Source organism: Polistes fuscatus, unplaced genomic scaffold (genome assembly GCF_010416935.1).
Source record: "Polistes fuscatus isolate 324 unplaced genomic scaffold, CU_Pfus_HIC Scaffold5, whole genome shotgun sequence".
NCBI lineage: Eukaryota > Metazoa > Arthropoda > Insecta > Hymenoptera > Vespidae > Polistes > Polistes fuscatus.
The window spans coordinates 4110874-4126939 of NW_025113129.1; the positions used below are offsets into that span (position 1 = coordinate 4110874).

The 16066-nt window shown below is 27.6% G+C and overlaps 1 protein-coding gene across 1 annotated transcript in view; it reads right to left on the minus strand.

Moving 5' to 3' along the window:
- The window catches only part of LOC122522678 (otoferlin-like), a 42019-nt gene extending 36746 nt beyond the window's left edge, over positions 1 to 5273 (minus strand). The window contains 3 exon segments of the mRNA XM_043643979.1: positions 4645 to 4701; positions 4704 to 4870; positions 5202 to 5273. Coding sequence (XP_043499914.1) covers positions 4645 to 4701; positions 4704 to 4722 — 76 coding nt within the window. The 5' untranslated portion in view covers positions 4723 to 4870; positions 5202 to 5273.
- Positions 5274 to 16066: the final 10793 nt, after the last annotated feature.

Consider the following 16066-nt stretch of genomic DNA (forward strand, 5'->3'; position numbering starts at 1 on the left):
CCTCGAAGTAAGTAATTACGTATCCTATAATTTGGTCACGTGTCGCATATAGATAATATCGAAACATTCAATTTTCTCCGAATATAATACTTCGAAAGACGAATACTTTTTTTTTTCAACGATACTATGCGTACTTTCATAAAAACGTAAATATATTTTATTAAGAAAAATTATTAAAAAAAAAACATCAAATAATAAACGATACAAATTATTTTAAGCTTTACATGTCGAATATCAAATAGTATTAATTTATACAAAGAAATATTTCATCGAAGACGATTCATTTTTTCAATCGATTTACTAAAAAGAAACGAAACATAATCGTACAATTATATTTTTAATGCAAACAAAATGGACGAAGAAAAATACTATAAATAAATACGTTTTTTATAAGTATAAAAAAGAAGTGATTATGACGGCGTGTAAATATGTTTTTTCACCGTTGCAGTAAAATAACAATTTTCTTCCATTCAAACCGAATTTATAAGAAAACGATTTCTAAGCTGATAGTATTTTTTTCTCGTTATTCGCTCTTATATATGTAATACTTAAATAAATCGAATAAATTTATTTTTTCGTCTTTTATTAGCTCGACTCTAATTTGTATTCCATAAATTTGAACAAACGCGAATGTCGCCATTCACACGCCTGCTTTTTTATCTTCTCGATCATTCAAAAGGAATAAAATTAAAAAGGAAAAAACACATAATATGATTATATAAAAAGCAACAAGAAAAATTCGTAAAGGTCTTTTCTTGTACGAAAAATAAAATGATCTATGATACGTGTAAGTGAAGAATATACGTGTTACATTATAAATATATAAAATAATAATTCGTTTAAATGAACGATCGAATAATAAGAGAGAGAGAGAAAAAAAAAAGGGACGAGAAATGTTTTCCAGCTCTTTATAAAATATTCATGAGAAAATGGAATATTGAAAATGCTTTGTTGGGTTCACATTAAATATCATGTAAATAGACCTCATTTCTCTTACTTAACCCCCTTTCATTATCGATTTTTTTTTTTATCATATTTACATATTATAAAAAAATTTTAAAAAGAACAATTGACAATTCTAATTATCTCTGGGTGTATCTATTATTAATAGAATCATTAATAAAATAACACATGTGGATTTTTTTTTTTTTTTTTCTCATACGTAGAACTTATTTAACAAACCATGTATATAATAGTTATATGCCTATATATCATACGTATGACCCTAAGAAAAGAATTGCTTTTTTTTCCCCGTAGACCCGAGAATCGCGTCAGAAACGACCTCATGAATAAGGCAAGTGCATTTAGGTAAGAAAGAGCGATAAAAAAGTATATTGCATGTAGAGAGTAAACGTACGATAAGCACACCTTTGTAACAAACTCCGATACATATAACTAAAAGTAATATGTATTTACATACTTTTATGTATATTCAGTATATGTTCATGTATCTTTTAGTATAACTTGTACGTTAGTTTTCATTACGATACTGCTTTCTCTTTTTCTCTTTCTATCTATAGACGCAATTATTAACACAAATTGTACTACGAATGTATATTCAAAACACATATGTTTTTTTATCCATTCGTACATTCGTGATAGGTACATCAATATTTTATGATCTAATATTAATAATAGCACACTATTTTACTTTCTATTCATTTAAATTGTAACTAGGTTAGAATACGAAAACAATGTACACATTTGAAAATACAAATATTTTATACATAATATATAACGTGTATATATATACATTTTTTTAATAATTTTTAAAGTACAAATAGAATTTTACTTTACTGTCTTTGCCGTTGTGAAATATGTAACCGTAAAAATAAAAGAAAAAAAGTAATAAATTATTTGATATAACTTTTTCATTATTATTTCGTCAAATAACGGTACATTTCTACGATATTATGAATTTATTTTGATACAATAATTAATTACGAACGTACGTCATATATAATTTAGGTTCATATTTTTAACATAACGGAGAAGGAAAAAATATTTCTTCCTTTACGAATCGCGATGTGATTTTTTTGCTAAAAGATTAGTAAAAAATTTTGTATAATCGAGAATCGTTCCATATATCAAAGGGAAAAAAGCTGACTTTAAAACCTCAACGTTATTGATAAACGGAGAAGGAAAACTAAGGCTAAGGATTAAATTAATCCGTAAGCTTTAGCATTTAAAAGAGTATTACCACGAATAAATACTTCAACTTTCGAGCATTCTATTTAGACATTACCCTTTTCATAATTAAATGTTCAAGAAAATACGTAATATCATTTCCATCCTATAAATTCGCTAGAGTTTTAATCGCAATTAAACACAATACGAATATCTAATTTCACCTACTTTTCTAATTTATTACAAAACAAAACACGAAATATTCATTAAATTAAATATATATATTTACATTATATTGATAAGTAAAAAATTATTCAAAATTTTTAATTAAAAAAAACAAAAAAAATACAAAAATTCAAACGATTTATGTTAAATATCGTAGAAAATTCTTATACAAAATACAACGTTGAACAATTATAATACAACAATAAATTGTCATATATAGAAAAAATATCTATTTAGGTTGCTCGTAAAGTAATATCTTTCGAAAACTTCTTCGATTTTAAATATGAACGAAATCGTCGTTTAATTTATCGTTGTAAAGGGAATATTATATACCGTGCTCTGCCACAAGGTTACTAGCTCAAGCTCCGAATAGAAACTGACATGATTAAATGAAACGTTGCCCTCGATAGGTCACCGAATATACATAATACATAAGAATTTTAGAAGAATATGTGTGTACATGTATTATGATGTTTTCATGCATGGTTACTGCCCTTTTTACATAGGCCAATTAGTCGATAGAAGGATAAGTCTTTCAAGTAAACCTCGAGAGCTTGAGAAATAAACAAACTCTCTCTCTCTCTCTCTCTCTCTCATGTTCTTCGTTTGAGGTGTTTACAGATGATCAATCGACTGTTAAGTGTTATAAAGAAAAAGCTACGAGAATAAAAATAAATAAAGGACAAATAAAGAATCGAATAAATTTATTTTCTAACGATATAAACCCTTAGAAGAGTCGACTTATATGAGCAAATTATATACGCATTTTTCGACTATATAAAATAATAGTAATATTAGGATGTGAACCAAAAGTTCGTGGGTTTTTGAATTAATATTACCAAAGTAAATTTTACAAAAAGAATCCCATTATGCAGTTTATGACACAATAAACCCACGAATTTTTTATTCACTCCAATATAAAAATATAATAATAATGTAAAAGAAAAAATAATAAAAATAATAATAAATAACGTATTTTTTTTCCTTTCGTTTCTATTATTAATTAACTAATTATAAAGTATTTACGTAAAATAGGGGAAAAATAATTATTAACAAAAGTTAAAATGATACAAGAAATTATATAAAAATATAGTTGTCTATCGAATAATGATATATGACCCCTCCCCCTTTTCGATACCTTTTATCCGAGGGAAAGATCTTATTGTGAGAATAAAACGGAATCGATAGAAACAGATATTTTGGATAGAGATATTAACATACGCGTGATTTCGATTATCGAGTCCTTTGATAAATTAATCATTCGTACCGAGTGAATTTATATCGAATTAATTGAATACAGGGGGAATAGGGAGGGGGAAATTATAATAAATGAAATGTTAAACCGATAGGTGACGATATTATGCGTAAATATAATGATCGATCGTGAAAATGAACGGAGCGTGTACTAAGTATAGATATACATACATATATGTGTATATATGTATATATATATATATATATATATATATATATATATGTGCATGGTATAGAAATAGGAAAATACCATCATTATATATATCAAAATAATGTATTAACGCGTATATGTGATATTCGTTTGCATGTGCATACATTTTGATTAGTGCTTTTAAACGTGAATCCTATTTGAATTAGATAAATGTCATTATTTCCATGAATGATAGTTTACTTCTTTTCCGCGGTTTACCACGTATAATAAATTTAGTATGAGAGAAATCGAGCCATCATTATTCTACGACTTACGATAAATCCGTATAACGATCTTTACGACATATACATTCAAAGAAAAAGATACGTAGTTACGTATAAAGCAAAACAAAAACAAAGAAAAAGAGAAAAAAGATAAGGAAAGAGAATGAAGTAATCGTGTTCGAGTAATTCCGTATCATCGCGAGTAACCGTGGTTATCATTAATATCTGTCATACATTCAGTTTTATTCCGTCTAATTATTACCCTAATTCGTATTATTATTTATATTTGAATCAAAATAAACACGTGATAATGACGTAATACGCATTATATAAGTTACGATATAAGGTACTTATTAAATGATGAGTACGATCTCGTAATGATCGACAGTTTATTTAAACTACATATAAGTGTTTACTCGTCGATTTATTTGGTCAATAATTTAAACTACGTTAATACTACTACTTAATTAAAGAAAAAAAAAAGAAAAAAACAACGCAAACCAATATTTAAACAGAAATCTGACATAAATACGAGAGAAATATAACGAAAGGATTTAGTGAAAATCGAATGTACGATCAGGTAATAGGATAAAAATGCATTGTCGTTTATTTTTGTTGTTTTACCTCGAAAGTCAATCTTCACGAACTTTTCTCCCTTACACTTGAGACCCTGAAAATTTTCACAGCTACGACGAGAGCCATTCTCTTCCTTTCTTCCAATTTCCTTTCTTAATTCGATTATTATCGGATGTTCTAATTCCTCTTAATCGTGATACTTGTATCAATGAGGTGGCGACTAGCCACTGAGTCAAACGTTCCCGCCGTTTTTCTTTCATTCATGCTACTTTTCCTTCGAACGAACGATTATCGATAAAAGAAAAATAAAAATAGGAAAAGAAAAGAAAAGAAAAGAAAAAATAAAATTTTACTAAACGAAATAGATTGGAAAATTCTCTATCTCTCAAAAATAATTTAATATAGGATAATTCATATAAATAAGACAAAATAAATAAACATTTGTTATTAGAAAAAATGATTTCAACTAGGACACAAATAAAAACAAGAAAAGAAAAGGATTTAATTAGATGGACACCGGTAAGGCGAGGATGGGGGGTTGAAGAAATTGTCAAAGCACTTTTAAGATAACTAAATTAATGATGTATAATTATATGAATAAGAACGTTTAAAGGTTTTCTCGTTGATAACGTGACGAACGGTGCCTTATGGTGTCTGGCCTCGAACTGCCTCGAGATCGTACTCTCAAGCAACCAACCCCCCTAAAAAGCAACCTCTGAACCAAGCGGAACATTTCGCGCAGACGCGATTCGTATTCGTTCTACATTCCAAATACGCGTAACGTATCATGAAGGTACTTACTTATCAACGTGTACGCACCTTTGCCAACAATCATAGCTTTAATTAGCCTAATGCCATGATACAAAAAAATAATCTTACTGCAATAGGGAGATTAAAAAAAAAAAGAAAAGAAACAAACTAACAAAACTATAAGCAATTAAGGACTTTAAAGTACATTTGTTAATTTTTAACGTTTATCGTTAAGTTATTGAAATAATTATATATATATATATATATATCTAGTTAATAATAATAATAATAACAATAATAATAATAATAACAATAATAATAATAATAATAATAACAATAATAATAATAATAACAATAATAATTATAATAATGATAATGAAATTTGATACACACACACACACACACACACACACACACCAGAATCTTATAAGATGGTTAGATTTAAAGGAATTGTGAAGGAAGTAAAATTGTTCGTGCGAACCCAACTCTTACAAATGTAATATAAGTAATATATATTGTTAAATAATTTTTAATTATAAGTATATACAATAATGTGTTAAATGATTTATATATGATTAATTAATTTTTATAACACGTCTAATTCAATCGAATTTTGGAAAAGTTTTTATGAAAATGAATGACGTCACAAGTCAAGAACGAAAAGCATTGAAAAATGGTCTATAAAAAAAAATTACACAGAATGTCTTAAATTGAATTAATGTTGATTCCGAGGAATAACATCTACATTTTTAAATCTTTGTCCGTACATAGAAAAATATGAAAGAGAGAGTTTATTCAAACGTACTAATTATAAATTACGTGTGGAGTTTTGGTAAATGTTGAAAGACTTTTTAATTGGATGAACATTAGCGCAAAACAATAAATAGTCAGAAATACAGAATTTTGTTTAATTATAAAGCCTCTTTGGTATTATTTCAATGTTTCCAGAAAGGTTCTTTCTCGTTTCCCTTCTGATTCGCTTAATTACCTGGATTCCTACGTACAAAGAGAATATTTGGTAAGTTGATTGAACAAACGCGTAAGAGAACACGAGAACACGAGGAACTCATGATGAAAATCATTCCACATATCGAACATATGTATTTAAATCTAATTCTATACTTACAACGTCTAATTTTAATCGAATTATTATATACGCTAACGAAATATAAAAAAAAAAAAATCGAGATTTCAGTAAGATATTTTGCAAAGATAAAAAACGTTTCAAGGCAAACTAAGCTCGCACTAAGAAAAGAAAAAAAAATATTTACTTTATCAGTATCGCGTGACCTGTATCATTTGTAAGAGTTGGGTTCGCACGAAAAATCTTACTTCCTTCACAATTCCTTTAAATCTAACCATCTTATAAGATTCTGGTGTGTGTGTATGTGTGCGTTAGTGTGTGTATCAAATTTCATCATTATTATTATTATTTTTATTATTATTATTAACTAGATATATTATACTGACTTATATGTTTTATAGCGAATATAAATAAAATTGATTATTCTTGTCCGCATGATTTATTATTTTTGTTTTCTAATATTTCTTTCCAACGCGCACGAATTAATAAAGAAAACAAATGATCCGATATAAGATATTCGATAAAAAGAAATAAAAAAAAAAAAGAAAACCCCTTTCTTTTTTTTCTATAAATCGTAAGAAATAAGAGTTAGAATTTTCTGATCTTTTTTTTTGGTTTTAATTTTATTAGAAATATTTTCCTAACATTTTCCGAATAAATTGCTTCATAAAGTGGTTAGAAAGTGGTTTATTTGTGGTAGAACGAACGGAGAATAGGTCAAACGTTATGAGTAGACTGATAGAATTAAACGATTAACCCTTTACTTCATCCTCCTGATGTGTTAATACATTGTTAAATGTTAACCAAAAAAAAAGAAAAAAGGCAAAAGAAGAACAAGAAAAAATGTACAAGCAATAAACGTCTAATTATAGGTAAGAGCAAGTGGCTATGCAATTATGCAGTTATCGTATCTCTAATCTTTTTCTCGGTTCACGTTTATCTTGAAAATTGCATCGAGCTCGATAATCAACCGATAGTTAGGTTCAATTTTCAAAAGCAATCTAGATAAAAAGGATAAGTAAATAAAAGAATCTAACGCAATAACTTTCTCTCACATATTTAAGCACTTTCTAATAGCGCAAATGGGGATCTTAAGAAAACAGGGATTTAAAGTTTAAAAATCACATCTAAATGTTAAAGTCGTTAATTTATCCCTTTAGTCAATCTCCAAACTTAGATAGTGAGATCTTTTGCTAAGTAACCTAATTAAAAGTAGAATTAAGGAAGTTTTTGTCGAAAAAAAGAGAGAGAAAGAGAAAGAGAAAGAGAAAGAGAAAGAAAAAGAAAAAGAAAGAAAAAAAGTAAGTAAATAAATGAAAAATCCTAGAGTTTACGTATAAAATCATATAAAAAAATTTTTAAAATATGTATATATATCATATCATAGTAAGTATAATCCTTGTCCTTTGCAAGAACGTATAAAAATAATTATGCAAATACACGCATACATAGATACATATATACGTACATAGATAAGTAAACGTATTATATACACCCTATTCGTATTATAGCAACAAAAAATTAGTACGAAAGGAAAGAAAGAGCATCCAGGGATTTTTCTGATCGTAGAATAAATCTGTGATAGGGTAGCATGAATCGGGGTCAATCTCGATTCTCTCCCAGATGGAATTTTAATAGTACCTAAAGAAAAGTACCTACTACGTATACGTATTACATATATACGAAGTGAAGTTTAGACACGAAGGTCAGCGAAGCGAGTAGAGAGCTCTAGTAAGCTTCTTTGGAAAGACAAGGTGGCGGTCCGTGTTCTTGGGGGTGTGCGGGGGTGGATCAATAATGGAATGGGGTTTGGCTGGGATTTCTCAGCGCCATCCTACCATACGATTTGGAACTAACAACTGTTGCTTCACACTCTTCGAACAATTTATTTTTATTTTATTTGTTTATAATATATACATTTTATTTCTAAGAGCTAACTATATATATGGAAATTCGATCATTTTCTTCCTAATCGTATTATTTGTCGTAACATCAAACCCTCGCCCTCCCCCCGCCGTTTGTATTTCTATCACGATTTCTCTTTCACCCTCTTCTCTTTCTCTCTCTCTTTTCAGTTTCACGTTTCATTTCAATAAATCCTACAAAATACGTTTCCTTTTTTTATGATCGTACTACTTCTCTACTACCATGATATAAAACGCTAAAGTAACGACTTTTACAAAATACCGATTCCGACAGTGATAGGTTTTCTTCCAAATAAAAACGTGAAGAAAACATATGAAGTCTATCTCTCTCTCTTTCTCTCTCTCTCTCTCTCTTCGTTTTACTTTTATTTATAAAACGTCATAGATATATATAGATATACATAGATATATATAGATATATATATTCTTTTATATAAAAGCAAAACTTGAGAAAATACGATTTCAAGCTTGATAGCGAGCGATTCTTATAACATGATTGACTTTTTCCGACGGTTAAATCTCTAGTTTCTTTTTTTATTCTTTTTCTCTTTCTGTCTCTGTCTGTCTCTCTCTCTTTCTTCCTTTCTTGTTATTTAAAGGGTATGATATAACTAAATTGCGGATTTATATGCAGCGAAAATTTTTACCTTATCATCGTCTATTTCTCTTTTTTTCTCCTCTTTTTCTTGACACCATCATCAATTTTGATAAAAAATCTAATTTTTCCAAACATTGAAATATTATTATTAAAAATAGAATTATTCATAAAAATTAAACGATCAAAGTCGCGTTTGTAATTAGAAATGATATTTATTATAATATAAATGAAATATAAGTATTGAAAAAAAATAAAAAATAAATAAATGAAATAAAATTCTAAAATACTTTATATATAAAGTATTACAGATATAAGATATTACAGATATATATATCTGTACTAATTAATTTTGAACTAATCCTGATGAACAATGCTTCAGTAATATGTTTGGTTTTTGTAAAGACAAAAAAAGGAGAGATTAACTTTTAAAATCATCTAACGATAAATTTAAAACTTTTCAGTGTATTTTCTTAAGAAAATATCTTTTAGATAATATTATCTGTAATCTCTATTAAAATTTAATTAACAATATATAATGTAAATAGTTTAAACTCTCGAATGTAATTGAAAACACAAGATATTGGAAACAAATTGAAAAATTCAGCTATTTACCCGGCAGTATTTACGTTACACAATTTTAATTTCGATATATCGCAAGTAATATCGATCCGAGTTTCCCCATAAGATGGTTGCTGCATAGAAAACCCATGGGCCAGCTATGGTGACTCTAATTTAACTCTTAACTTTAGAGTTACGAGAACGTAATTCTAATATTACTATTATTATTTAAAAAATTCAAGCTAATCAATGAATCTCAATAAATTATGAAATGAGCGTAATTTTTCACGTGAAATCAGGTATACATGTACCATCAAATACGTATAACACTTTTTACATTTCATATGAGAATTTAACCAACTGGATAGTGAAAAATATATTTTGTTTTACCTAAAAATGAATAATGTACATTTTGTGCGTTTTCACCGAATTTTTTTAAAATTACAAGACTTGCTTGGTAGATTTATTGTTAGTGTTAATCAAAAGATTTCTGTTCTTCTCTAAAAAGAAATCTAAATCTGTCATAATGGCTATGTAAGCCTGTACAAGAAAAAAAAGAAATTGCAAAATAACACTTATAAAAATCTGTGTTATATTTCTATAATATCATAATAAACCATACGTATAATAAATATATATAAAATAATAATAATAATAATATCATATAAATATATAATATAATAATATATAAAATAAAATATATATAAATATATATGAATCTCTCTCACATTTATAATATGTAAATACATTGTAAATTAAATAGATGATAATGAAATATATGAAATAGAAATTTTATTATAAAAATTTCTCATAATTATTAAATGTAAGTGTACTTAATTTTAATACGAAAGAGAACAAAGAGGAAAAAGAAATTGGTAAAGAAGGATGTGCGTATCTTAAAAATCTCCGCGAAAAAAATTTAAATGAAACAAAATTATTCACCCAAAAACCCTTTTCAAATATCCTCATCTTGCCCCACCCTAAGATATACATTTAAAAAACATTCTATTTAATATTGATAAAACAAACGAAAGGGTGAATACCAAATGACCAAATAAAAACACCAACAATAATTTCAGTCAAAATTAAATTGCCTATTTATTATTTTAAAATTTACACAAACATTACACAAATCAAAATTATTTTTTATATTTAATCTTTTTAATTCTACCTGAACTAAAATAAAATTTAAAAAAACGAACATATTTTTTGGCTGGTAGATACTACCTGTGGAAATAAAACGTGTATTAAAAACAATTTTCACACATGTGCAATGCTATAGAGGGGAATAATAAACACATTAAAATACTTCATATATTTTTAGGAATAATTATTTCATACCACCACTTCCTGAAACAAAGTAAAATGAAAATTAAATATTAAAATTCTTGATTGTTATGTGTGGTACTTGTAAAAATATAAAAGTTATTAAGAAACATGATGAAGTTATTAATTTCTATAAATAAAATAGATAGTTAAAATTAAAACGCGTGTGTGATACGATATTAAAAAATGATATAGTAGTGGTATGGAAAATTGGAATTGGAATTGGAATGGGAATCGATTTTATTTATTCATGACTTTGCAAACTTAATGCAAATATACAAAAAATGCAACAAGTGCAAGTTTTTGTTAGGCGGAAAATAAAAAGTATAGTAAATATATAAAAGTTGCTAAAAAGTGATCCTAACACGTGTATTAGAATTGATCTTTTCCTAAAACAAAATAAAATGAAAATTAAATTTCAACAATTCTTGATTGTTCCTTGTAGAATCTATAAAAATATAAAAGATATTAAAAAACATTATAAAATAATTTAGTCTCTATGAATGAAATAGAGAATAAAAATTGATATGAATCTGTGATACGATATTACAAAATGATGTAATATTAGAATAAAAAATTAAATAATAAATAGAATAAGAATATTAATATCAATGAAATATAGTTCATATTACGATATATCTGTGAAATATTTTCATTTATTTTCTTTCATATTTATCTTTGAAATATTCTCGTATTTCGTTTTAATTTTAATTCTCAATTATCAACAAATTAATTTACATTTTCCATTCAATATCCTAACTCTTGGATCATCAATAAACTTAGAGTTTGTTGAACGTGCACATATACACAAGAACATTTAATCGAATGCCCGTGCAAATAATAATTCTAATCAATGATCTAATAACACTTCGCACTTTTAATGTCGAGTAATAAAATCGAATTGAAATTAAATGATGCAATAAATGTAATGCATTTTCATGCAATATTTGTATTTCATTAATTCGTTATATTGAATTATTTAAAATAATTGTAACTAAGACAGAATCGCAATCGTGCAAAGTGTTAATTTTATAATACTTAAAACAAAGTATCAAATTCATCAAAGGCTTTTCTCATTCGAGATAGAATCGAGATAGAAATGAATCTTTCAAATGGTTTCAAATCTCTTTGAATCATGATACATAATAAATATTATAGAAGAGTCACAAAATAAATTTACAAAGCAAGCATAATTAAATAGAAAAGATGATTCATGTGATGATTCTGTATAAGCCCGGAGGCGGGACTTTAATTCCTTGGTGGAAGCATACACAGTGTCTTTCTCGGATTCTACCTGCTTAAAATTACAGTTTTCACATTCACTTAGAAAAGTATAGTAACTGCCTGTCTATTACCTATATTTAAAAAGAGCAAACACATATACCAACACTTTCACTCCATGGTTCTCTCATATACTACCAGGATGCATAAGCCTAAACTAAAGAACATACAACATTTTAATTCAATCGCATATTTTCTAAACTTACATGCTAATAGGAGTACGTATCAAATGCTGTAATCGAATATCAAGGCTAATGGTTATTGCATAAATGACTAATTGTAAAACATAAATACAAGTATACGCTAGTATATGTGTATACTAGTAATATACGAGTATATCAAAGTTTCTACAAATTAATGTGATCAACTTTACTATGCAAAATGATATTAAAAATAGAAACATTAAATATCGTATATGTGACTCTACAATTAATGACTATTTAATAACTTATAAAAACTCGTGGTATTATTTATCGCGAAACGATGTACAATATAATACTACCTAATACGCCTGTACAGGTGCAAAGTACATCATGTAACTACTAACACAATGACAGCCGCCAAAGGAAAACTTAATAACCAAAACACATGCAAACTTTTTTCTCATCCATACGTTTAACACCTGAGCACGAGCATAAATGAGAACGCAGAAAGCATGGGGAAGAGAAGCGGGAGATTAGTTTATTAGAAGCTGAAAATTCTAATCTAAAAATTGATTAACATATAAAAAAGTTCTCTTATACTATAAATCTAAGTAGGATAAGACTCCGCAAGTCATTTGGTTTTCACTTTCGGTTTTGAAGAATTTTTAAATTTAATCTTAGAATTTAGTTTTGGAATTTTAAAAAATTGTAAGAAAGGAAAATATAAAAAACATAGAACGACTCCTTTCATCAAGTTAGCTGATCCAATTAAAGAATTGCAATATGAGTTAACACTCAACTGTAAGAGTCTGTTCGTCGCGAATGGATTTGTCTTCTTGCTCATTTATTTATAATATTGAAGTATCGATATATCAAAATAAATCACGATTAAATAAACTAAATACGAAGCATTGCATGTAAAACAATATTACATGTTCTTCTCGACGAAATGGATTAAATGAAATACTCGATTTTACCACTACTAACACGAGTCAAACACAAAGTGTAAAAATAAGTGCATTGATTAATTGCACTGATAATTAAATGAATTTAACCGAAGGAAAAAGAAGACACTATTCTGAATTAATATAATAAACAATAGAATATACAATTTTCATGATTTATTCCAAAGAAGGAATTATTCATGTGCTCGTCAATAATTTATTGAAATAATTACAACCAGTAGCTCATGCCGATTAGGATCTTTCATCCTCGGCATGATTGAGCACCGGAAGAATTTCAAATTTTTTGACTTACTATTGAAGAAATTCTATGATGGCTTCAAAGCACTCTTACTTCGCAAGCAAGTATTGTAGTTTGACGATCAAAGGGTTCCTTGATTTGCTATTGAAGAAAATCCATTGAATCCGAAGAATTCATTCCACATCTTCGAAAAAGTAGAAGAAAATCCATCGTCTTATCTGTAATATAAAATAGAACATAACAATAAGTTATCTGCAATACGATCCAAAATCATATAAAATAAAATAAAATAAAATAAAATGTAAATATAAAAATGAATACTTACAAAATGCATTCCAATGGGACGAAGCTCAATGACATCATGATGATGCATCTCTTGTTAATCTAATAACGCGTTATTAACGAACATAAGAAACTAACTATAAATGAGTTTTTTATCGCGAAACCAAAATTTTATTTTACGACGAACAACGCTGACTTTAATTTGAGTTTGATTTGAATTTATTATACATCCGATCAGTGACTTTACAACTAATTCAAAGACTGTTTTGCACACAGTCAAATGAAGCAAACAAATTTTACACTTTATTTTAATCCCGAAACGCGGTAAATTTTAAGTCTTTGTTGATGCATTGATGCATGACTTTAATACGCGAACAGTCTGTGCAACTGTGTAAAGATAAAAATAAAACTTTACTCGAACAAACTCTAATACAATTACTGCCTTGCTCGCAATTAATTTAATATATAAATTTCAAAAATAGTTCGCGAAACGCGATCGAATTGAAATCAACGAACGAACGTGCTTCTAATCTATGATTTTAATTATATTTAAACGATACAACACTCCCGTACATATTGATTCGCTCACGATTGTAATAATAATCTGAAACAGAAATAAAAAACAATATTATTAATACCATTGTTATAAGTAAAAACAATTGAAATTTTTGTGGAATTATTGTATATAAAAATATATTTACTTCAAATCTTCATCGATAAATGTACGATGGGTCTCCTATTTTTAGGATGACGATGAATATAAAGAAACACTGACTTTAAAAAATAAAACCTGAATTCTGATGTATTTACTCACCGAAATACCGTAAAAGAATGACGATTTCTGTTTATCTTTGAAAGTGTCGAGTGTTCGACTGTTTTTATATTGATTTTTTCTTTTTTTTCTTTTTGTTTTCTGGAAATATACGTAAACGTTCATAATTGCCTATACACTGAATGTTTTTATTCTTATCCTCTCCATCTCTCTTCATCTGTCTTTTTTTCTCTCTTTTTTCTTCCCCCTTCTCTCTCTCTCTTCTATCTATCTCTCTCTCTTCTATCTCTCTCACACACACTATTTCTAACTTCTCTTTGTTATAAAAGAAAAGAGATAAACTTACTTCTATAAATTAAAAAAGATAAAAAGTTTATATATTTGTAAGGTTAGGTGTGGGTATTCGTGCTGAACTCTTCCAATGTACCTAAAAAATGTAAAAAATAAGATTGATTAGTATAACATAAAGAAAATCAAATATATTAGGTCAGGGAAAAAGAAATCTATTATTTTTTCAATGGATGGCTTTAGTGATCGATATCTTGTAAAGTATAGATCAAGCAATTTCAGATTTATGCTCGTTGGAAAGGTGACATTTCACACTAAAAAAATTCTCTTGCTGATTTTTGTTTGGTCCATTCAGTTGTGAATTACAGGATGTTAAAAATGGAAATCAACGATTACTTGATACTGTAACAGTTAATTACGTGCAAATAAAAATAAAAATTAAAAGAAAAAATAGGATCCGTAAAAATTCGGATCTCTACTGTCAACAACTGGACAGTTTGAAGCTAGCAATTAACCAGAAACGTCTAAAATTGGCTAACAGGAGAGGTGTTGTATTCCATTAGGACAACGTCAGACCACACACGTCTATAGTGACTCGCCAGAAACTCTAGAAGCTTGGTTAGGAAGTTTTGATGCATTTACCATATAGTCCAGACCTGACACCAAGCAATTACCATGTTTTTCTTGCATTGCAAAGTTAGTGATAAGAAATTGACATCAAGAGAAGATTGCAAAAATTGATAACCAGACTTTTTCGACAATAGGGACCAAGACTTTTATGAGAGGGGCAGTATGAAGCTATCTTTAAAATGGCAACAAATTATAGAACAAAACGGTCCATATTTGACCCAAATCGGACAACCCAAAACATGTTAAATAAAGTCTTGAAGTTCACGTAAAAATAATGGATTTCTTTTTCCCCAACCTAATATGAGTGCATGTGTACTTGTGTATACGAGTTACCTACCTATAATATATACAGACACATATTTATATATGCTTGTATGTGTATGGTAAGTGACAAAAGTCGAATTTAATACGAAATACGATCTATGAAGACATAATTATGAAAAATGATTCGTTAGAGTATCATTAGAAATGGTAATAAATATCCATACCGTAAAAAGAAGATGGAAAATCGAAAAAATATTGTTAAGTAATAACATCGGTTGGATTTAGCGGTAAACTGAGAAATACAGATTTTATTTTCACGGATATCTTTTGAACTTTTGAATATTTCGTTTTAAAAATACTAACGTA